The sequence below is a fragment of the Anas acuta genome, chromosome 6 (assembly GCF_963932015.1).
Source record: "Anas acuta chromosome 6, bAnaAcu1.1, whole genome shotgun sequence".
NCBI classification, from domain to species: domain Eukaryota; kingdom Metazoa; phylum Chordata; class Aves; order Anseriformes; family Anatidae; genus Anas; species Anas acuta.
This window is the reverse complement of record NC_088984.1, coordinates 30,487,706-30,509,981: the sequence shown is the minus strand read 5'-3', so window position 1 is coordinate 30,509,981 and position 22,276 is coordinate 30,487,706. Positions and strand designations below refer to the sequence as shown.

The following is a 22,276-nucleotide window of genomic DNA, read 5'->3' as shown; positions in this document are numbered from 1 at the left end:
ATGTTGTCCCACCTTGCTGGTGGGAGGAGAAGCTGCCCCATTTCGGCAGGTTGGCTTTCCCCTTCTGCTTCTTTCCCCTGGCCTGTAAAGGGCCCCACAAGACTCTCCACAGCTGCTCAATGTCTTAAGCCAAAATCCCCCCAAATGTTTGCGTCAGCCCTGTCATTTTGCAGCTGGCAGGATGTGAATTTTCACCCGTTTATTTCGACTGCTCTCCCCCAGCTGCAAGGTCTGCTGGAGGGGTAGGGTGCCAGCAGCCCATACTGGGGACAACAGCATAACTTTCTGCCTTTTGGGAAAGAAATATTAGCACTCTCACAGTGGGCTGTGTTTAGGCATTCTCTGCAGACATTCCCACCCCATCCATCCTGCATTCCCATTCCCATTCCCTCCTGCACGCTAGCTGTTGGCTCTTGGCACCTCTCTGTCCATCAGTATTATTATTATACAGAAAAAAATGGGTGGAAAAGCGGGGCCTGACTGGCACTATATGGATTTCATAAAAGCTACAAGAAGGGGCAAAGCCCCACAGCCATGTGGAGCATCTGGAAAGGCAAATGTTGGGGGAGAGGGAGCCACGGGGCTTTGATCTGCAGGGAACGAATGGAAGGGCCAAGGTTGCACCAGGTTTTGGGAGAGGCTGTGGATATCATCCCTTCCTTTCCATTGAATCCCACTCTGATAGCCCTGTGAAGTGTCTCTTTGGTGGAACGAGGACTGACCACTTAGGTGTTGAACTTTCCCCAAGTCAAGGCATCCTTTTCTCCCCCTGGCTATGCCAGGTATTGCCATCTCTGCAACTTGCAAGGCTCGGTGGAAAGGATGAATTGTTCTTCCCACTTAACACTCTTAGGATCCTGTAGATGGATGGAGATGAGAAAATTTATTTTTTTTTTCTTTGAAATGATGACCCGGTTAACAGCTTGATGTATTTGAATCACTTTTGGCCCGTTTGAGTAATTGAGCTTCATTTAGGGAATGAGAAGCATTAAATACCGCGTTCCCTTTTGGGAGGATATCTTCTCAGTGAAGCAAGGATTGCTGGTTTCTGCGCTACAGGCTTGGAAATGAGGATTAAATAATAAATTGGCCATCTCCATGACAACACATACACAGCTTTCCTGAAGGAGACATGGTTTCAGAAGGTTTGCCAGGTGGATCATAGATAACAAACTTCCATAAATTCTATTTTGGCTACGACATATAACATATTATCCTTGGTGCCTTTCCAAAATGCGATCAGCCGGCGCAGGCTATTCCACCACCAGGGATGCGAGCTTGAGGGAGTCCAAGGGCTTTCTGCCACATAGCCAGAACACGCAGATCGCTTGGGCCTGGAATAATTAAATTTCCATTTGTATCCTTGGGACAGCTGAAAAGGTGAGCTGAGGCAAAGGGGGAAGTCCAGCAGGATTATCATCCTGGCTTCTGCGAAACTCGAATAAGGAACGGCAGCAGCAAGAGCAAATGCTTTGTCTGGATGTTTTGGCAGGTCCCCTGTGGGCAAGAAGGACAGAGCAGAGGGCAGTCAGGCATTTTGGAGGTTTGAGGGTTGTTTATTGACGGTAGAAACCTAGGCTTTATATTCAGTATTACCTGTGGCAGTATAGGCAAGAAGAAAGCCGTCTAAGCCTACAGCAGTGATTAAATGCCATCGTGATGGGAACGATGGCTCCTCTACAGAGCAGGACCTGACCAGCACTAAAATAATTTCTCCCCACCAAAGCAGCATGAAAGTGTCAAAAAAACACATCTGTGCTTTTCTGTCTTATGTTTCATCTGTTTAAGCACAGGCATGGATATGATGATAGTTGCACAACTTCGTGTTGACCTCTTCTTGTAGGAGGTGTGATGGTAGCCAGTAGCCATTAACAATTAGGTATTTAATAACAGCCAGGCGATTAACTTGATTCTCCCTCTCTCTCCTTTAGGTCTCACATCGTGTGCTCTGAAACAAAAAGAATAAAAGGAAAACGGGAAATAACAGACCAAAATGAGAAAACACCGGCATTTGCCCTTTGCGGCAATACTTGGCCTCCTGCTCTTGGGCCTTTGCTCGGTTGGCGCCCAGCAGCAAGCAGGTAAGACAGGACCACCAACCCCAACGGCACCCCTCTATCAACATGCTGCTCGCTCACACCGAGACGTTCGCACCCTTTGGTTTTTAATGTGCATGTCCATGGTACGTTGTGGTTCGCCTCCTGCTCCTCCGCCCCTGCTGGGCCGACCTGGGCCTAGGCCCTCTCAAGCATGTTGCTAGCCCGTGGCCGGCGTTGGAGGATGCTCTGCGTGGCTGGGGTGCTGGACGTGGAGTTTTTGGCTCCCAGGGAGACCCCGAGTGGGTTTCCTCTTGGGAAGAGCTGTTTTGATTTCATTGCATGCATACGAGCAAAGGGGAGAAGCGAGAAGAGCACTGCTGCCAACCCGCAGGGAGGCTGTTGGGTTCTCATGGTGCTGGCATCCTTTGAAACGGAGCCAGTGTCACCAGAGGGTTAGAAGAAGTAAAAAACCATGGAAAACCCAAGGCCAGCACCCAGGCTGCTTCCACGAGCAGTCCCTGCTTCTTTGTACCACCAGGAAGCCAGCAAATGCGCCAAGGCTATGTTTGAGCAAGCCCAAATTTGCACCTCGTGCTTTGACCTGGGGCTGGCATCCAAATTCACATGCAGGCAGGGCTCAGGAGGGGGGAATCTTCTTGCCTTCCTCCCAGGGAAGGGTAGGTCGCATGCTGTCCCTTCCTGTCTCTGCCTGGAGTCCACAGTGCTTCTCGTTTTGCTCGGGGTGACGAGGGGAAACCGGGCTTTGGTGCCCCCATGCCAAAGAGGCCGTCGGTCGTTTGTGCGAGGAGGAATGCTTACGCTGGCTGGTAGAAAACCCTAAACCCCATCTGTTTTTTTAAAGCTGTCAGAACCGTTGCTGTGGCTGATATAATATTTCTAGTGGATTCCTCTTGGAGCATTGGGAAGGAGCATTTCCAACTTGTTCGAGAGTTTCTGTATGATGTTGTAAAGGCTTTAGATGTGGGAGGAAATGATTTTCGTTTTGCACTGGTCCAGTTCAGCGGAAACCCCCACACAGAGTTCCAGTTAAACACGTACCCCTCTAACCAAGACGTGCTGTCCCATATTGCGAATATGCCTTACATGGGGGGAGGCACCAAGACTGGAAAAGGATTAGAGTACCTAATCGAGAACCATCTCACTAAAGCTGCTGGAAGCAGAGCGAGTGAAGGAGTTCCCCAGGTTATTATAGTGTTAACGGACGGACGATCCCAGGATGATGTGGCTCTGCCATCATCTGTCCTTAAATCGGCCCATGTAAACATGTTTGCGGTCGGCGTGCAGGATGCGGTGGAAGGGGAGTTAAAGGAAATAGCGAGTGAGCCCTTCGATACGCACCTTTTCAACCTAGAGAATTTTACCGCTCTCCACGGCATAGTTGGAGACTTAGTGGCAAGTGTCCGTACATCCATGACTCCAGAAAAGGCTGGGGCCAAAGGACTGGTTAAAGACATCACAGGTAATGGCCAACTGCTGCGCTCTGTCCTGGCCATGCTGATAGCTCCCATCAGCATGGTGACTGCTGGTGCTGCACTCTTTGAAGCCTTTGTAGGGGCAGACTGAGATGGACGTTCAGAGGTTTAAAAACAAAGGTTTGAAGCGTACGGCCCCGTGCTTGTGCCCATTGGGCATGCCGTGGTTTGAAAATAGAGCCCCCATGCTACGTGTTGCAGGAGGCAGTGCTCCAGGACCCTGGCAGGGGCAGCAGCCCCCCTGGGGACATCCTTCTGCACCCATGGCATGGAAAGGCAAGTGTAGGGAGCTCTTATGGGAGATATATTAAATTGCCCCATCCTATCCACTCCCAAGGTAGGGAAATAGGAGATAGCCACGTCAGCCACGTTGCTCCTGACCCTAAACCCTCTGGAGACTGCACAGGTCTCTGCTGGCTGCAGGGATACCAGGGGGAATGTCCTGGTGGGCGCAGGGGGAAACATGGTCTGTGCAAGGGCCCCCGATGGCACGGTGGGATGAGAACATCCCAGCTGAGTGTGGCTTTGGGAAGTCGTCATGGCCAGGAGCAGCATTGTGCTGCCATGCCAGGAGATATGTCCCTCTCCCTAGGACCTCACAGCCCCTTCAGGTTTTGGGAACGTAGCTCCCTCAAAGCCCTGCAGTTCCAGAAGGGTCCTGGGAGTCCGTATTCCAGTGCATGGTGACTCTGGAAAGCTTTACTATTCTTCCCGTTCTCAGCTGAAGACAGCAAAATTAGTGCCTGCTTAGAGAACTGCTCCCCTAAAACCCCATCTCTGAGCTGGCCCGCAGACCTTGCTCCTCAACTGCTTGGAGAAGGCATGTGGTTTGGCAATCCCTTTCGAGATGCTACTCAGATGCCTTCTCTACAAGCTGATGACTTCCACCTGATGGGGCTCTGGGCCTTCTCCTAACCGAAACATCTCCACAAACCGCGTCGGCTTCAATGGATCTGCACTGCCCAAAAGCTGGGGGCCGAATTTGCCTGGAAAAAATTAGAGCCTTCCTCTGTCCCTCCTCTGTTTATGAAATGACCGTGTGGAAAGGGCCTTCTGAGCAGCTTTGTTGTGTTTCAAAACAGAAGTCTGAGAGATCAAACCTTTCTTTTTATTCCTGAGACTCCATCTGAAGGTCAATAGCTTGTGGGGTAACGTAAGGCAATGGCAGTGTAATGAGGTGTAACATTAATCCCCTGTGTTGTCTTGTCTGATTAACCCTCACGTCAGCCCCACTGGATACTCTCCATCACTGCATGACACCGAGCATCACCAACAGGCTGTGCTCACATGTGTTTTTTTGTGCAAAGTGCTTGACAGGGCAAATATCCAAGTCACGTGAAAGCCACAGGGAAGGAAATCAGCTGCCGCAGAAAGAAGAGATAAACTTTGCAATTTCTAAGAAAAAACATGTAGATTCATGTGTAAAATGAATGTGATATATGATATATATATGAATGCTCATATATGAGCATCTCCACCACGAAGGGCCACAATGTTGAAACCAATGGGGGAATTTGTCTTTGGTAGCCCTGTAGACCACAAATGGCCCAAGTCTCAGACTTTCCTTAAAAAGCTTTAAAGGCAAATTCCTACCTCATGTACATCAGGGAGTGTTTCCGAGTTCATTTCTTCTCAGAGATAGCATTTGCAAATGTTTCCTTCCCCTGCTGTAACACAAAATTTAAGCTAATCCTACTATCGCAGTTTTGTCTCTGTGCACTTTGCACGGGCAATCTGTGGAGTACCATTAAACATGGAAAAAAGATGTTGCAGATCCTAAACCTTGCATGCAAATATGCGGTGTGCAAAGCATAGTACAAATAAGTTTGATGAAGAGTTTAGGAAGTCATTTATTCTGCTGATAACTCCATGTAGCATTAACATATGTAAAAATGTCATGGATGTTTCACTAGAAATGAACCTGTATGTGAAACAGAAATGCAAAAACAAAACAAAACAACAACAACACAGTCATGTAGTATTTCCAATATGGAGTACCAAAGCTGTTGGTCTGTGGCAGTCCCCAGAGCTGACTATCGTAAGTATGGAAGTCAGCCCCAACTTTGCCCTGATATATTCGTTAAATCTTAGCTGTCTGTCTCATCTGACCCTCCTTGCTTAGTTGTGTAACAAGCATGCTTTTATTTGTCCTCCAGCACCAGCTTGTTCCATAAATGTGCATTGAAGAACAAAGGTTTTTACAGTGATGACAAATTATCCAACACATCCATTTTGTATCTGTTTTCTCTTCTGCGGGAGTGACCCGCGATGACGCCCATCGGCGTCTGAAGTCTCATTTCTCAAAAGGACAGCCAGGGTATCTGAAACAGTGCTGGGTAGAACCACCTTGAGATGTCTCTTCCCTTTACGTTATGAAGTAGAACGTGTACAACCCAACCACAAATGTCACAGCAAAGCCAACCCTAAGCACTTTCACAGCTTTCGACTTCGTGTTGAAAAAGAGACCCCAAGTCCTTGGCAATTCTCAATGTTCTCCAAGCTGAGGTTGGCCATCAAAAATTGACTCAGGGAGCTGGTGACCCTTTGTCGCTGGAATTGCATATCTGAGTCTCTTGGCGGCATTGTGGTGTATGAAACATTTACCAGAAAACTTCCTCAGGGGCCAAAAAATTATTGACGATTCTAATTGCAAAGACAGCAGGTTTATCCCTGGCTTGCTAAATTCCGTGCCAGTTCTGCTACTGGGTTCACCTTCAGCTTTCAAAAAGCTGAGAGCCAGATTTCCAGATTTCCAAACTTTTCAGTCGTTTGCAAATAGTCTGAAGTTTGATTTGTTGAGATTGGAGAAATAGTAGCATGAACAATCTGAGTGTGCTTTGGGGTCTTCTTCCCCTGCCTGTTGAATGTGTAAAGCTCTTGGTGATCTTGATGGTAAAATTACTTGAGCTAAAGGAGGAAGAGCAGACACCAGGCCATTTTGGGTCTGCTTTGGTAAGTTTCACAGAAAAAAAAATGCTTCCCCTTCAACAACCACGCTAATGCCATGTTAAAGTTTTTTTTGGTGTGTGTATATTCTCAGCAGATGCTTGCAATCATCTGGGTATAGTCACAACAAATAGAGTTGGATAATTGTGTCATGACTGATTTCATCACCCTGTTTTAACCTGATTCTGCATTCCTTGATTGAATATCGAGAGGTCAGAAAATATCCAGAAAAAATACAGACCAAACTCATCTATTGATGATAATCAATGCATCTGTGCAAAACAACTAACAAAAGACAGCCTTGTATGGCATGGGTAGACAATTGTGTGGGTCAGTTTGCTGGACAAATATCATCGTGCATATGCTGGACAGCTGGTAAAAGAGTTACAGAGCAAAAACTGTAATCAAAACCTTTTCAGTTGCTTCTAACAATGCATTTCAAATAATATTTACTTTTGCTGGGAGAAGCCAATATATTCAGCCTCTGTTTTTAAACAGCAAAATAACATAATTGCAAAAGAGAGGCTGGAACTTTCCATGTAAATAGTGTTTTTTCTTAAAAAAAAAAAAAAAATGCAAGAAAGAGAAAGAGACTGCAATTCAATTCTTTTTAATATTACTGTGTTTTCACCCAGACTCTTCAGGGTGAATTGCCACCAAAATCCATCATTTTCTTTTGGCTCTGTCCATCTAAATATTTAGACAGGACTGAGAAGCGATGGAGTGGACCTAGATTTCCAAAAATTACATTTTGCAGAGTTTTCTCCTCAAAAACACTGACTCCCATTTGACAGCAGCCATGAGCTCAGGTTTTGCTCAGCCCTGGGGAGCAGATGCCGGGGCTGGAAACTCGTATTCAATCAGAATGCAGAACTAAGAGGCAAAAACGTCACTTCCTCAGTGAATATGTGTTTTGTTTTCTCATTTTCGTGTTTCTTACTGGTTTTCCACGAAACATGACAGAACACTGTACAACTGCATGTAATCACCCATTTTAATGCTTTCACCTTTTGCATTTCTTTTTTTAAAGCTCAAGAGTCTGCTGACCTTATTTTCCTTATTGACGGATCAAACAACATCGGAAGTGTCAATTTTCCAGCCATACGTGATTTCCTTGTAAATTTGATTGAAAGCCTCAGAGTTGGAGCTCAGCAAATACACATTGGGGTGGTGCAGTATAGTGATGAACCCAGAACCGAGTTCGCTTTGAACAGCTACTCCACAAAAGCAGATGTTCTGGATGCCGTGAAGGCACTTAGTTTCCGCGGTGGCGAGGAAGCTAACATTGGTGCAGCACTGGAGTTTGTGGTGGAGAACCTCTTCACCCAGGCGGGAGGCAGCAGGATAGAGGAAGCGGTGCCTCAGATTTTAGTGCTGATAAGTGGTGGAGAGTCTAGTGATGATATCCGAGAGGGCTTGTTAGCGGTGAAGCAAGCTAGTATATTTTCGTTTAGCATTGGGGTCCAGAATGCTGACAGTGCAGAGCTGCAGCAGATTGCTACTGATGGAAGCTTCGCATTTACTGCCCTGGATATCCGTAACCTTGATGCTCTTCAAGAATTATTACTGCCCAACATTGTTGGAGTGGCCCAAAGACTCATTTTGTTAGAGGCCCCAACCATTGTGACTGAAGGTATGTATGCCTTTCTAGACTGTTGCATTTTGATGAATTTTGCACGCTTTAAAAACAAATTTTATTTTTTATTTTTTTTTTGCAATGCATCTCTCTGGTCTGATTTTGGAGAAAATGTGCAACTGATGTGCAGAAACTCATTTACCCAGTGGGGTCTCTTTTGAAAACCACAAGGTTTTGTGTCTATAATTTGCATGACATGGAGTTTTAAAGAACACAAGCAGAGTATAAAAATGCTCATATAATCCTTATTGTGGTATCTGAGAGTATAAAAAGACCCATATAATCCTTATTGTGGTATCTAAGAGTATAAAAAGGCCCATATAATCCTTATTATGGTATCTAAGCACCCCTGGAGGTAAACAATTCAGCATGTTTGGCTCTGAAAACATGTATGTCATGTAAGCTTACATTATATGTCAGTTGAAAGTGGCATCAGAATGAAATTTGACTAGGGAAGCCAATAGGGATGTAAAATAGATCCCTGTTTCAAACGGTTGAAATTGCCAGCTTGCTAAAAGCGTAAAATGACCTACCTCATTGGAACTGTGCACCATAACTGGGAAAAGGGTGAAAATCCACCCTGGAGCTTCTTTAGAAACTCTTGTGTTGTTGAACTTAGAAACAAAACAGCCCTTAGTTCTTCTGAAGCAAAATCCCTACCTTGCAAACTTATGTTTCCCTTCAACCTCTAATCTAATTAAGTTTGCAGCTTTCCATGAGGCCATGGGAAAAAAAAATAAATAAAAAAATTAAAAATGTGGGTGTCCATATTCTGCTGAGGTCACTTTATCACCTTAAGTCCTTATTGCCATTATTTCTGGCCTAGCATTAGCTTGGGTGCAGTAGAATAATGAACACACAGTGCTGTGTGCTGGTTTTATGGAGCATGTAGGTGATTAAGAGTTTCTCACCCTGTGATTTTATGACCGAGTTAAATGTACTGATAGCGAGCTTTATGAAAGACCCAACACGTTGCATTTTGGAGGCCCCTGGGAAGGGCCAGGCTGGAGTTCCTGCAGATAATCACCAGAACGTGTAATGCAAACAAGGCTTTGGGGATCTGAGTGCCAGTCTGGAGTTCTGTACATGCTGTTCAACTCGTGATGTATGTTGACTTATAAAACTGCATCCCAGATGTCTTCATTAATCTATGTCTAAACATGTTTGCTGTCCCATGGCTCAAATCAAAGGGAGGAATTTGCCTAAAAGATCATTTTATGACCTTGCCTTGATTATTGCAGGAAGAAACACAAAGAGCTTTTCCCTGCAGAGCCCCACAAAAACCATATTTAGCTAAATAAGCTGAAGTATGCATGTCGAGCTAAAAACATGCATGACAGAACCCAAGCAAATCTATGGAAAACCCATCTTCTGCCCCACAAATTTTAAACCCAGCAGGTGGGACGTTTCCAGGGGGCTAGAAGACAAGGATCATTAGTTCAGAAGTACGTCCAATGCTCTGAGCTTTTAAAATCTGAGTGTATTCCTTTTCAATGTTTTAATCAGATAATGGCCAGATTAAAAATGTTGGTACATTTGGTTTCATCTGCGCTTCGAATGTTTTTCACTCAGCTTGTTTGTAGAAGGTACTACAGTAGCATCAGCCCATGTAATCACTTACAGGTGGACCTGCTAAATAGAGAAGGTGGTGTTTGCAAAGGAACTTTAGGGAATTTCCCTTACCTAGTGTCCTTGGAAATACATTTGGATGGGGCTGCTTGATTCACAGCAGTGCCTTGGAAGTCTGGGGCATAAAGCAGTGATTTGGGACACAGAGCAGCTGGAATGGGATGCAAAGCCCCTTGGAGATGCCAAGCATTCCTGCCCAGTAAAGAAGTCATCTTGCTTCACTTGAGCTCTTGAGCTGTACACTAGGGTTGAAAGGGGCTCTCCAAGTGCCTTTCTGCCTCTCTCCCCTCTCCTTTAGTGACTGGGGAAGTCTAGGTGATTAAATCAGGTGTGGTGTTTCACCAGAGATGGCTGAGATGGCAATGAGAAGGGAACAGTGCAGGGCCAGGTTTGAGGGAGACACCCTTTGACATTCCTAGGAGAGTGCAATGACTTTGACAAAGATAATGCTTTGATCCCAAACCCTTTGAAATTCCTGGGAGACTTGCCATCGGCTTCACTAGGCTCTGGATCAGACCCTACGAGATGTGCACAGCCTTCCCTAAATATTTTTGCTTTTTATCCATTGAAAATAGCACCATGGGGTCCTTCTTCCTGTGGGTTTTGGTTTCAGTTCTTGCATTCTTCTTCTCTAAGGAAATGTACTGCAGCATTCAAGAGAAGTGAGAGGAATTAGTAGAGGAGGGAGCTATTGCTTTGTGGCCTCCCTCGTCTTTGCAAAGCCCCTTTGATGTTTTCCACAAACTTCTATATAAAGTCAAAAGTCCCCAGGGTCTCCATTTTTGGGTATCTAGCTGCTGACAAGCAAAGAAAGCACTTCAGACATCTTTTCTGGATGATACAATGCAGGGATTTCAGGCATTGCTCTCCATTTGGAAAGTTTCCTGTATTCAGCCCTCTCCTTCTTGCAGTAATTGATGAAGAAAAAAAAGCTGACTGGGGGGGAAGGACACTGTATATCTCCTGGCTCTGGGAAGGGGATAGCTTAAATAAATCCTTGTAGCTGTGTGGGTAGCTCTGTTTGGACAGCCTGGGCGGTCAACGTGCTGCTGGTCCAAGCCACCAGCAGGTGAGGGGCAATTGCAAGGCTCCCCATCAGAGGTGGGTCTCTCAGCAGTCCTGGGGCAGCCGAGTTGCAGAAGTTGTCTCCAGCTCTAAATCACTCCTCGGGGCAGCCCAATCTTAGAGCACTTGCCCGTCATGAGAAACCTGACGGAGAACAGCACTGCTTTCTGTGGCCAGCTGGTGTCGGGCCAAGGAGGACTGCAGCCAAAGCTTTGTTCTTTCTTCAAATCCAAAGTAAATAGCCTCCATGCAGAGGAGCCCTGATGGGATGAGGGGCTGCCCTTTCCCATCTGGGCATGACAGAGAGTGTTTGCTACTACTTGCCCTGAGTGGTGTGAGGTCCTGGTGACGCTGGGTCTCAGATTCCCTGGGGCTGTGCATTGAGCCTGGGGGGCAATGGACTTGCCCCCTTGAGTACTGACTCCACCTTAGGAGCTCATAGGTGGGCAGGCGATTTAAGGACACAACCTGGGTGGATGATGTTGTGAGTGGGGTTCTTCACAATACTAGCCATGGCTCACTGCTTTGAAAAATAAATGGGGGTCGGCTGAAAGAAAGTGTTGAGGTTACCTCCCATCGTGATCACGTATAATGCTTTTGTCCTAATGAGCATTGGTCTTGTTAATATTTACTGCTGTATCATGTTCATCTGCTGTGTTAAATATGATGGTGTTTTGGTTTCAACGCTGCACAACAGTTTTTTTTCCCCCTAACTATCTTCCTTCAAACTTAGCCTGGGAACTGGAAAGCTAATTGTGCTCTTTCTGCATCCTATGCCATCATCAATATAGAGTTTCAGAGATTACCGCCTAGGCGACATATTTTACTAAAGACATGGCAACCAGAATAGAATTCAGCTCTTCCATGACTGGGCTGGCTGTGCCAAGAAAAATCATAACTTGTTTTTGTTAGATAAGAAATAAGATGTAGGACGCGAAGACCCACAGTCCAGGTATGTTCAGTAAGTGGAGACTGTTCTTTACTTGTGTCATTGCTCTTGTGAAAATGAGTCCAAAAATGAGACCAAACCGCTCTCTGGCATTATTCAGATGGCTCCACTGCAGACCATGGAGCACCACCTGATAATTTGTCTCATGTCGCAGCTGAGTATCAGGATTTCTCCTGAATTTTTGCCCTTCTTTTTTTGTTTTTGCTGCTTAAGCATTTTAATATTAAATTTTACAAGCAATGCAATTCTCGTGACTTCAACTCATCCATGTTTTTGAAAGGGGAAACATTTAATTATATTTCTTACTAGCCCTCCACTAGAACCTAAAACACAATTCTGTTTTGAAATCAAGACCTTTATAAACATGTTGAAAGTAACTATACCTCAAACAAACAAGAAGTCCTAAATGTTGCTGGGCTGCTGACATTGAATTGATGTGGAGGGGGTGATAGAAGCCTTCACTGACATTATATTCGTGTGTGTATCATTACTTGCAGTTATTGAAGTGAACAAGAAGGATATAGTCTTCCTGATAGATGGCTCAACAGCTTTGGGGACTGGCCCCTTTAATGCAATTCGTGATTTCGTTGCCAAAATCGTCCAAAGGCTGGAGGTTGGACCTGACCTGATCCAAGTTGCAGTGGCGCAGTACGCAGACACTGTGAAGCCAGAGTTCTATTTTAACACCCACCAGAACAGAAAGGATGTGATGGCTAATGTGAGGAAAATGAAGCTCATGGGCGGCACAGCACTCAACACTGGCTCAGCACTGGACTTTGTGAGGAACAACTTCTTCACCAGTGATGCCGGGTGCAGGATGGAGGAAGGGGTGCTCCCCATGCTGGTGCTCATCACAGGTGGTAAGTCCAGGGATGCCGTTGACCAACCTGCGGCAGAGATGAAAAGGAACCGGATAGTGACCCTTGCTGTTGGGTCGAGAAATGCCGACACAGCAGAACTCCAAGAAATTGCCCATGAGAGGGATTTCGTGTTCCAGCCAAATGACTTCCGCCTTCAATTCATGCAAGCCATTCTTCCTGAAGTGCTGTCGCCCATCCGGACACTCTCTGGAGGAATGATTGTCCAAGAACCTCCATCAGGTAATCAATTACCTTGTTCTAGTAAAGGAGATATGGTTTATGATTTTGCCAACTTATTTTTTTACATGTAGTGATCACAAGAAAAAGCATGAAGTATGTGTTTCAACATAGCTACACATCGCCTCTTTGGTTTGCAGAATGTGCATGAACAGATTGACAAATTCGGTAGCATGCCTGTTATTATACCTTTGTCAACACTTTCTGGAGATTTTATCCCATTCCACGTTTGTCACCAACATTTAAAGCAGAGACGTGAAAGACAAGCCTTGCTAGATAAGTGCTAAGATTGTGCAGTGGAGGTTTTTTCTCTCACTTAGGATTTGTGTAACCTATGAACAGAACACACTGTGACTATCATAATCTCTTTCCCATTTTGAAAATCATCTGTAGTGGATATTTACTCAAGAAAGCTAAAAAAATTGTTCTGAGTGTAAAGAAAATAAGAAAGTTTCTTCAAGGAGATGTTCAGAGAAAGCTACCCTGACACTGTTGGACTGAAATGCCCGCTTCAGTAACATAATTTCTTATCAACATTTATTCAGCTCATGCCATAAGAGGCATATGAGACTAGTGTAGTGTTGACTTTAATTTAATCTGTTTAGAAGATGATTCAAAGCCCTGTGAAGCCAGTGTATTCTTTTTAACTTGTTCTTTCCATTGACATCAGTAGACTGGGAAGCAATCCAGTAGCTAGAGTCATGTCTTCTGAGGAAGTTTCCTGGTATTTTAGAAGGTGTTTTATCTACATAGAGATTTTATACCAAATTTCTCAGGATTTGTCCCCAGTAGAGATGCTTGAGGTTGAATTCTTGTCATGATAGATCATATTTGAACCTTGAAATTCTGTCCCATGGCGTATGAACGTTAGTAAAATAGGACTTCTTCCAGCTCCCAGTAAGGTCAAGAGTGAGATTCCCATTGGCTTAAGTGGGTGTCAAACTATGTCCATGTTCTTTTTTCTAGTTTCCCCAAGTAATTTAAAATTATAAACCACAGGGCAAAATAGAATGGATTTTTGAAAGAGTCCTTAAAAAATTAAAAGCCAATGACTGATCCACACAAAGAGCAGACATTTTAAAATTAGTTAGCCAATACTTGTCCTTAATTAAGATGAATATCACGAGACTTACTTAATAAGCTTTTTTTCAGAATGTGTTTCCTGCTAATACAGTTTTGCATGGCTATATACCAAACCCGACATTTTTATTTTTCAATGCAAATTAAAAATGTTCCTAAACTTCCCTATTCTTTAAAGCTTATTCATGCAGCTTATGTTTTTTGTACTCCTTTTGCTTGACTGTACTCACAGCTACACACATTTGCAAATAAGCAAGTAAACATATCCCACTCTGTAAACAGGGTATTATTAGTAACATAACTAATTACGACACTGGGCTGTCTGTTACATTTCAACTAGGTTATCTAAAGATATTTTCTCACCCTGGGCCTTGAATGAAACTGTTCTGGGAACAATTAAAAATGCAAAAAAACAAGACAATCTGTGAATCTGAGAGCAATGCCTGTAATTCAAAAAGCCCTCTTCTCACTTCTGTTTTTAATAGCTCAGTACTAGGACAGCAAGCTTACAGTGACAAGGCCAGCCAGAGAGATGGATGAATGTAGCCATATATCCATAGGTAATTGGGATAAAACAGGAAGACATTGGACGCCATTAGCAATGGGCATAAGGATGTTCTCAGATAACTTATTTGGAGGAAAGCATCCATAGGTACACTGGAAGAGCCAGCTTGTCTTTCTCTGAGACCTTAAAGTTTCAGCATTTTGGCCTGTCATCTGGCCATGATGTATTAAGACAAAAAAAAAAAGCATAAGGGAGAACTTGAAATGTCTTTGGGGTGATATTGCATATCTATGTCTCAGGGCTAAAATGCTGGGAGACAGTCTAGGATGAGTTTAGCCTTAAAGAAGGAGCTGAGAACTGGCCAGATACTGGCAAAAGTGGAGAGTTTTCCCCTTCCTACAGCCTGCTACATGCATGTCTGTAGCTGCAGGGATCAAAACACAGTTTTCTGCACCAAATGCTGTCATTGGAAAGGCAGGTGTCTCGGGCAGCCATTGCAGCCTTATCCAGACCAACTTCTCAAAGCCAATAGTAAAAGCTATTTTTAATACCCACGCAAAATACCAGCCAAACTGGTTACTTGGCAGAAGAGTTTTCCCATGGAAGCAGAGCCTCGCTCAGCGCCGTGGGCCAGCCGTTGTTGGCCGCACAGCACGAGGGTAGCGTGGCTGCAGCAGTCACTGCTTGGGGGCAGGACGTGGTCCTCTATGTCCAGGGATGTCTGGGGGAAGTCTTAGCAAGAGGGTGGTAGTTTTGGGTGTCAAGCAATGCTTTATGTGCCAAAACGCAGAAACATTTGCTAAAGTTGCAGTGGAAAGCCCTGAGCAAACCCATGATGATCAGCAGGGTGTCTACAGGCGTAATTCAGTGTTGTTCCACCAAAATCAAGGAAGCTTCTGCCAGCTAAAGACATGGCCCAGAACATGCAACTCTGGCACTAGCAGCCTTCAAAATCATCTGCCATAACAGAGACTGAGCCCTGTTGATAAACCTGATGCTTAAAGACTCTTCAACTCGAGTCAGAAACCTTCTCTGCCAAACTGAGTGTTGTCCAGCAAGGTCCTCGTTATTTGTTGTTTGCTAATCACAGTCTTTCTCTTCTCTTTCTGTTCCCCACTTCCCCCTTCCTCCTAACAAGGTTTACATGTGTGTACGGCGCATGCTGTATGCACACATGAAAAAAATCTATTTTGTTTTCTATGATGTCTCATGTTATTTTCTGTGCTCTACTGCAGTTCAAGTAACCAAAAGGGATATCATCTTTCTTTTGGATGGATCACTCAACGTCGGAAATGCCAACTTCCCCTTTGTGCGTGACTTTGTTGTGACCCTAGTTAACTACCTTGATGTCGGAAGTGACAAAATCCGAGTTGGCTTAGTGCAATTTAGTGACACTCCTAAAACTGAGTTCTTTCTATACTCATACCAAACCAAATCAGACATAATTCAACGCATGGGGCAGCTGAGGCCCAAGGGGGGGTCAGTGCTGAACACTGGCTCTGCACTGAACTTTGTGCTTTCGAATCACTTCACTGAAGCTGGTGGGAGCAGAATAAATGAACAAGTGCCACAGGTCCTAGTCCTGGTGACGGCAGGGAAGTCTGCCGATCCCTTCTTGCAAGTTTCCAATGAATTAGCTCGGGCCGGAGTGCTGACTTTTGCTGTTGGAGTTAGGAATGCGGATAAGGCAGAGCTTGAACAGATTGCATTTAATCCAAGAATGGTATATTTTATGGATGATTTCAGTGATCTGACAGCTTTACCCCAGGAGTTAAATAAGCCTATAACAACATATGTTAGTGGAGGTGTGGAGGAGGTTCCACTCGCCCCAACAGGTAATATATACCTTCCTTCATGTTGACTGCATTGAGTTAACTATGTTTCTCTTGACTGTTTGTTCCCAGTGTACACCTTCACGCTTGTCCAAGTCATCAAAGCATTTAGGACTGTGCTTAACCTTAAATATGTGGCCTGACACAGTCAACTCTTCATTTTGTTGAAGTCTTTGCTAGCACTCTCTAAAGACAGCACAATTTTAGGCAGGTCAGGACTGAAGGACCATCAGAGTGAGTCTCTGCCCACTAGTCACTTGTCCAGGTGTTCCCTTTCTATCACCATAATAACATCACAACCTGCAAGTGCACTGCCTGTACTAGCTCAGGCAAGGGGAGTATGTCCTTTTGGACACAAGGAGTGGTGTGGAAAGGTAAAAGTAGTGATAACGAGCATAGAAGAACAAAGGTCTAGCCGTGTACAGGTAGATAAATCACTTCCCAGAGCCTCTCTGAGGAAGTGATATTATCAGGCTGTCACAGAGGCTGACTTCAAAGATAGTCTCTAACCTTAAGCTCAAAAACTGTTATCAAGTTTAACCCTTTCTAAACAGATGTTTGCTCAATAATTCTCTTATTCTGGCTACATGCATATGAAGACATAAAAACATCCAGGATTGTTTAGTATGGAAAGGAGATGATTAACACGAAAAATATTAAGATACAAAAACATGAGGTGCTTGATTGTGCCTTGGACATTCAATGAAATTAAAAAGACATCAAATGGAAACAGGTAAAAGGAATTTTCTCCTCCCAAAGTCATAACTCACCTCTGGATTTAACTGCCTTGTGATGCAACTGAGAGAAGTACTTTAAGAGAATACAGAAAATATTCTATGTATGTATGTATAAACTAATGTCTATGTATTGCTTAATGAGCCTTTAAATAGGAAAAAAAATGCTCCACTGCTATTGTATTTCATGCCTCTATTGTTGGTAGGTTGCTAGAACAGAGATGTCACTGACATATTCTGATATGATTAATTTATGATATGACTGAGATGACACGCTATGATACAGTATATGATATGAGATTATGGTGCCTGAATTTACTGAGTCCTAGGAGAGGTGTCCTTGCTTTCCTTTCCTCCTCAGATAAATACGGCAAAGGTACTGTTTAATCTTGTAGCCTCTGAATTCTTTGGGAAATGATAATCACTTGCTTTGCATATTGAAATCCAGGTAATAGACAAAGAAGTTTCTAGGATGACATTTAAGAAGAAAAATGCCTTCATGTCTTTTTTTCCCCTCTTTTCATTTGTGAATTTATTCTAGAAAGCAAGAAAGATATTTTATTCCTGATTGATGGTTCAGCCAACCTCTTGGGTAGCTTTCCTGCCGTCCGGGACTTTGTACACAAAGTCATTTCTGACCTGAACGTGGGTTCCGATGCCACACGAGTAGCTGTAGCTCAATTCAGTGACAACATCCAAGTTGAATTTGACTTCTCTGAACTTCCGTCTAAGCATGACATGCTTCTGAAAGTGAAAAGGATGAAGTTAAAAACTGGGAAGCAACTGAACATTGGAGTTGCGCTAGAGGAAGCCATAAGGAGGCTGTTTGTGAAGGAAGCTGGAAGCAGGATCGAAGAAGGAGTTCCCCAGTTCTTGGTCCTCCTTGCCGCTGGGAGATCATCCGACGATGTGGAGCAACCATCAGATGCTCTGAAGCAAGCTGGAGTTGTGACCTTTGCTATCAAAGCCAAAAATGCTGACCCTGTAGAGCTGGAAAGGATAGTTTATGCCCCGCAATTCATTCTGAACGTTGATTCCCTCGCTCGGATTTCAGAGCTTCAGCCAAACATAGTGAACCTGTTGAAAACTATCCAGCTTCAGCCAACAGGTACAGGGACCCAGGGTTTCTGTGGTTTCCGAGAGGCTGAGAAACACCATTTACATGCCCCCTTCTCTTTGGTAACTGGGGCAATTTGGCCTGGTGATGTTTAAAAATGATTACGTAGAAATTGCTATTTTACTTGGATTTTCCTCTGGTCTGATCCAGCAAAGCACTGAAGTCCAAACTCAGTTTTAAAGATAAGTGATGCCATCAAAGGAAAAAGCCTTTTGTTCAGCTGCAAGAGCTGCAGTAGATGCTGTTACTCGTGTGCAAAACATGGTACAAACATGAAGTAGCAGAGAGTCATTGCCCCAGCCAAATAAATTGACATGCTATGCTGGGCAAGGGCTAGAAGGAACAAATTAAGGCTTGTCTCAATTCCTCTTTCAATTCTTCCTTTTCTGGAGGAGCTCTGTTTATTGCGCTGTTACTTCTTAAGGGATGTGATGGCAGTTTCTATGTTTTCTACAAGCACCAATAAATTAGATGGTCTTGACTCAGTTACCTTTATAAGCTCAGTAAATGAATATGGAGTCATTAAAGAACATAGAAAAGAATCACATGGCCACAAACAGAAATTGACACTGCGATACTGGAAATTATCCGTGTCCATCTGTGTGATTTCCCAAAGGCAGCCCTAATTTGAGAATTGACCTGTCTCCCAGAAGCAGGAGGAGACGAGGAAAAGTAATGACTTCTGCATCACCTCTCCTTAAAAGTTCTGGGCAGATGGACTTAGAATCATAGAAACATAAAAAAGAAATAGGGCTGGAAGTGATCTCAGGGTGCCATCTGCTACAACCCCTTGTCCCCAACAAGATCTGCTCATCCAGAACTGGCTGTCATTTTTCTAATCTGTTCTGAAAATCTTCCAGTGGAGGAGATTTCCCTGACCTCCCTAATCAACCTGTGCAATTGCTTTAATATCCTTGTCAGTAGACAGTTTCTCTTAACCTCTGCCTTCCTAGTCACAGTTTAAGCATTTTACATCTCTTTAAGCTCAGCAGGAACACGGATGTCAGCTCATTCCTGTGTTATGTTTGACAGTCTTTCACTCACCTCAAATCTGCCGTATGTCTTTTCTCAGTCCTCACGTCTCTAGCTGCATACCTATCTCATTCATTTGTTCCTTGTAGGTTTTGTAGGTTTTCTAGCTTTTCACTCTTGTTTCTCTGATATCAACCAGCACCTAATGACCAGGGATAATGTCCCCTAGTCTTATCTTACCTCATCCTTTCTCAGTGAACTCGTTGCCCTTCCCGTATCTGTGCAGATTGCTTCTACCTCAACGCAAACTAAGGTGACCGGTGCTCTTGAACTGTGTCCTCCCCTTTCAAACCATTTCTGTCTTGTCAACGTCTTTTGAATCTGTATGAGATTGCTGGGGAAGGTGACATCGAAACCTTGTTAAGTAAATAAATTTGATGTCTACATCCTCTCTGTTAAAAAGCTGCTTGTGACATCCCAGAGGAATTCAGAATGGCTTGAGATGATGATTTCTTGACCATTCAGTCTTGATTACTACACACCATGTTGTCTTTAGGTGCTTAAAAACTGTTTAATAATTTTGGGTCGTTTGGTTGCTTTTTTTGAAGGCAACTGAACTTTATCTGACTCATCTGTACTCCATCTACTTTCCTGCATCTTTGAAGATAGGCACTGCATTTGCTTTTTGCCAGTCTTCTTGTTCCTCATCCAGTCCACAAGATCTCAGAGGGAATTACCAATGGTTAGGGGAGTGCTACTGCTCTTTGGGTGCCACAGTCAGAAGTTCATCAGGCTCAATTTGTTTCAAAAATAGCTTATACTTAGGTATATCTGAGTATTCTTAGCCTGATCATTTCTTCTGCAAGACGGAAACCATATCCCTATGTTGCTGGAAGGAATTGTGTCAGCCAGCTGCAGGCTGTACTTTTTATGGGAGGTGGATGTCAAAGGCATTAAACATTTTGCCCATGTTGACATCATCTATCAAGAGCTTTCACTGCATAGAAGGCCAACTCTATTTTTGATCTTCCTTTTATTGTAAAGTATTTACAAAACAAACTCTTGCTACTGTGGATGCTTCTTGCTGGATCTCATTTTGTGCCTGTGGCCTTTCTGATTTGGCCGGTGTTGGCTTGGAATACTACTCCTCAGTAATCTGATCCCATTTGCACTTCTATGTGAATCCTCTCATGCTTCATGTCAGTGAAGAGCTCCTGATTTACATCACTTTTCAGAGGGGTAGCTAGGTTTCCTTAAATGCTATTAAGAAGCTTGTATTCTTTTGTAACCCCTTCCCAGAAGAGGGGCTTAAAATCCCTTTGACAACCAGGTACTGTAACTGATTCCACTAACAGCTCACCAGTAGCTGCATCCACTTAATATTCCTAATATTCTTGGCTAAAAGAGAGCCACCTCACAAGAGTATGTATAATATTTCTCCTTTATCTTCTACGTAAAGTCTTATGTTAGAACACTTTTTCTCTGCTCCTGAACTTCGGAGGAAGTGTATGGAGCTGGGATACACCAGGCAGTATCTGCTCCATCTTCCTTCCTCTGTTGTTCAGCAAACTATATGAATATTTCAGTCCTATATGTTAACCTACCAAGTTTCTGACATTCCTCCTAAATAATTACTTTGGTCTGAAGTCTGTATTACGACTTCAGCTGTGCTCGATAACTCTTTATATTTCTAGCGTTCATAAACAGGCATTTAATATTTTCTTCAGAGGAATGGATGATGCTCACGTTGTCTTGCTGACTTTGCTATAAACAAGACAATGACACTTTGGGGGATAACATTGTCCTGTTCAGCATTTGTGACTCAGCGACATTTTCTGCTTTGCTGAGCCAAAGTTTTGCAATTCTGTTAGTCAACAGCAGCACTCATCGGCTGTTTTCAGATCTCTGAGATTTCACCACAGTGTTTTTTTTTAAAAAACAAACAATGTTTACTCACAATTACTACTCTTTGTGCTTGAAGTCAAACCTTTTTAAAAAAATAAAACACAGTGACTTGCATTTTACAAAAAACATTTCAGCATTTTCAGTTGGATGTGCTTTTCAGTAAATTCTTATTTTGTCTGAGCATGTGCAGGATCATTTATCTCTAAGTTTGGTGATGCTTGAGGAAAGCTTTTCTCTCTTCATTGGCTCCTTGTGAGTACCCTCTCAACAGTAAATCTATGAAGACATTTTCTTCTGAAACTCAGGCTTCTCTGGGAGCCAAAGTCCCTGATATCCCAGTCTCTTCTGCCCTCTGCTAGGGGATGGCACCCGGAGGTCCTTGGCACCCTATTTCCTATGGGTCTATGATTCTATGACTTGGTGGGTAAGGCACAGCACACGTTGCACTGTGGTTCCCACCAACTTCCACCCATCTGCCTCTTCGCCAGGGATTGCATCCGATTGCAAAGGAACCGAACCGCCCGTTCTGACACCTCGCCTTCCCCTCCCCAGACTCTTGCGCTCCTTCAATCCAGTGCGCTCAGGTAATGATAATCACTTCCAAAGAGAATCTCACTTGTTCCCCTCTTCCCTTACTTGTCTCAAACAGTAGTTGAGAGAGGTGAGAAGAAGGACGTGGTGTTTCTAATCGACGGCTCGGATGGTGTCAGAAGAGGTTTCCCTCTGCTGAAGACCTTTGTCCAAAGAGTTGTTGAAAGCCTGGATATTGGCCGCGACAAGGTCCGTGTTGCCATCGTGCAGTACAGCAATGCCGTACAACCCGAGTTCTTACTCGATGCCTATGAAGACAAAGCAGATATAGTCAGTGCCATCCAGGGGCTGACAGTTATGGGAGGATCTCCTCTGAACACCGGAGCAGCCCTCGACTATCTCATCAGGAACGTGTTCACAGTGTCGAGTGGCAGCAGGATAGCTGAGGGTGTCCCACAGTTCCTGATTCTGCTCACTGCTGACCGGTCCCAGGATGACGTGAGGAGGCCCTCGGTGGTCCTCAAGACAAGTGGCACAGTGCCCTTTGGCATCGGGATTGGAAATGCTGACCTCACGGAGCTGCAGACAATTTCCTTCCTCCCAGATTTTGCTATCTCTGTGCCTGACTTCAGCCAGCTGGATTCGGTGCAGCAGGTCGTCTCCAACAGAGTCATCCGGCTGACCAAGAAAGAAATAGAGTCACTTGCCCCTGATCTGGTTTTTACATCACCCAGCCCAGGTGAGAA

General features: G+C 44.2%; 1 protein-coding gene across 13 annotated transcripts in view; it reads left to right on the top strand.

The window, feature by feature from the left end:
* The window catches only part of COL6A3 (collagen type VI alpha 3 chain), a 55,863-nt gene that overhangs the window by 4,422 nt on the left and 29,165 nt on the right, over positions 1-22,276 (top strand). For 6 of the 13 annotated variants that reach the window (XM_068686235.1, XM_068686234.1, XM_068686233.1 and 3 more), the window contains exons 2-8: positions 1,932-2,081; positions 2,902-3,519; positions 7,509-8,111; positions 12,255-12,857; positions 15,675-16,274; positions 17,547-18,113; positions 21,649-22,269. In XM_068686235.1, the coding sequence (XP_068542336.1) occupies positions 1,994-2,081; positions 2,902-3,519; positions 7,509-8,111; positions 12,255-12,857; positions 15,675-16,274; positions 17,547-18,113; positions 21,649-22,269 (3,700 nt within the window). In that variant the 5' untranslated portion in view covers positions 1,932-1,993. The remainder of the gene's footprint in view (positions 1-1,931; positions 2,082-2,901; positions 3,520-7,508; positions 8,112-12,254; positions 12,858-15,674; positions 16,275-17,546; positions 18,114-21,648; positions 22,270-22,276) is intronic. The other 7 variants (XM_068686237.1, XM_068686241.1, XM_068686242.1 and 4 more) reach the window with 7 other exon arrangements.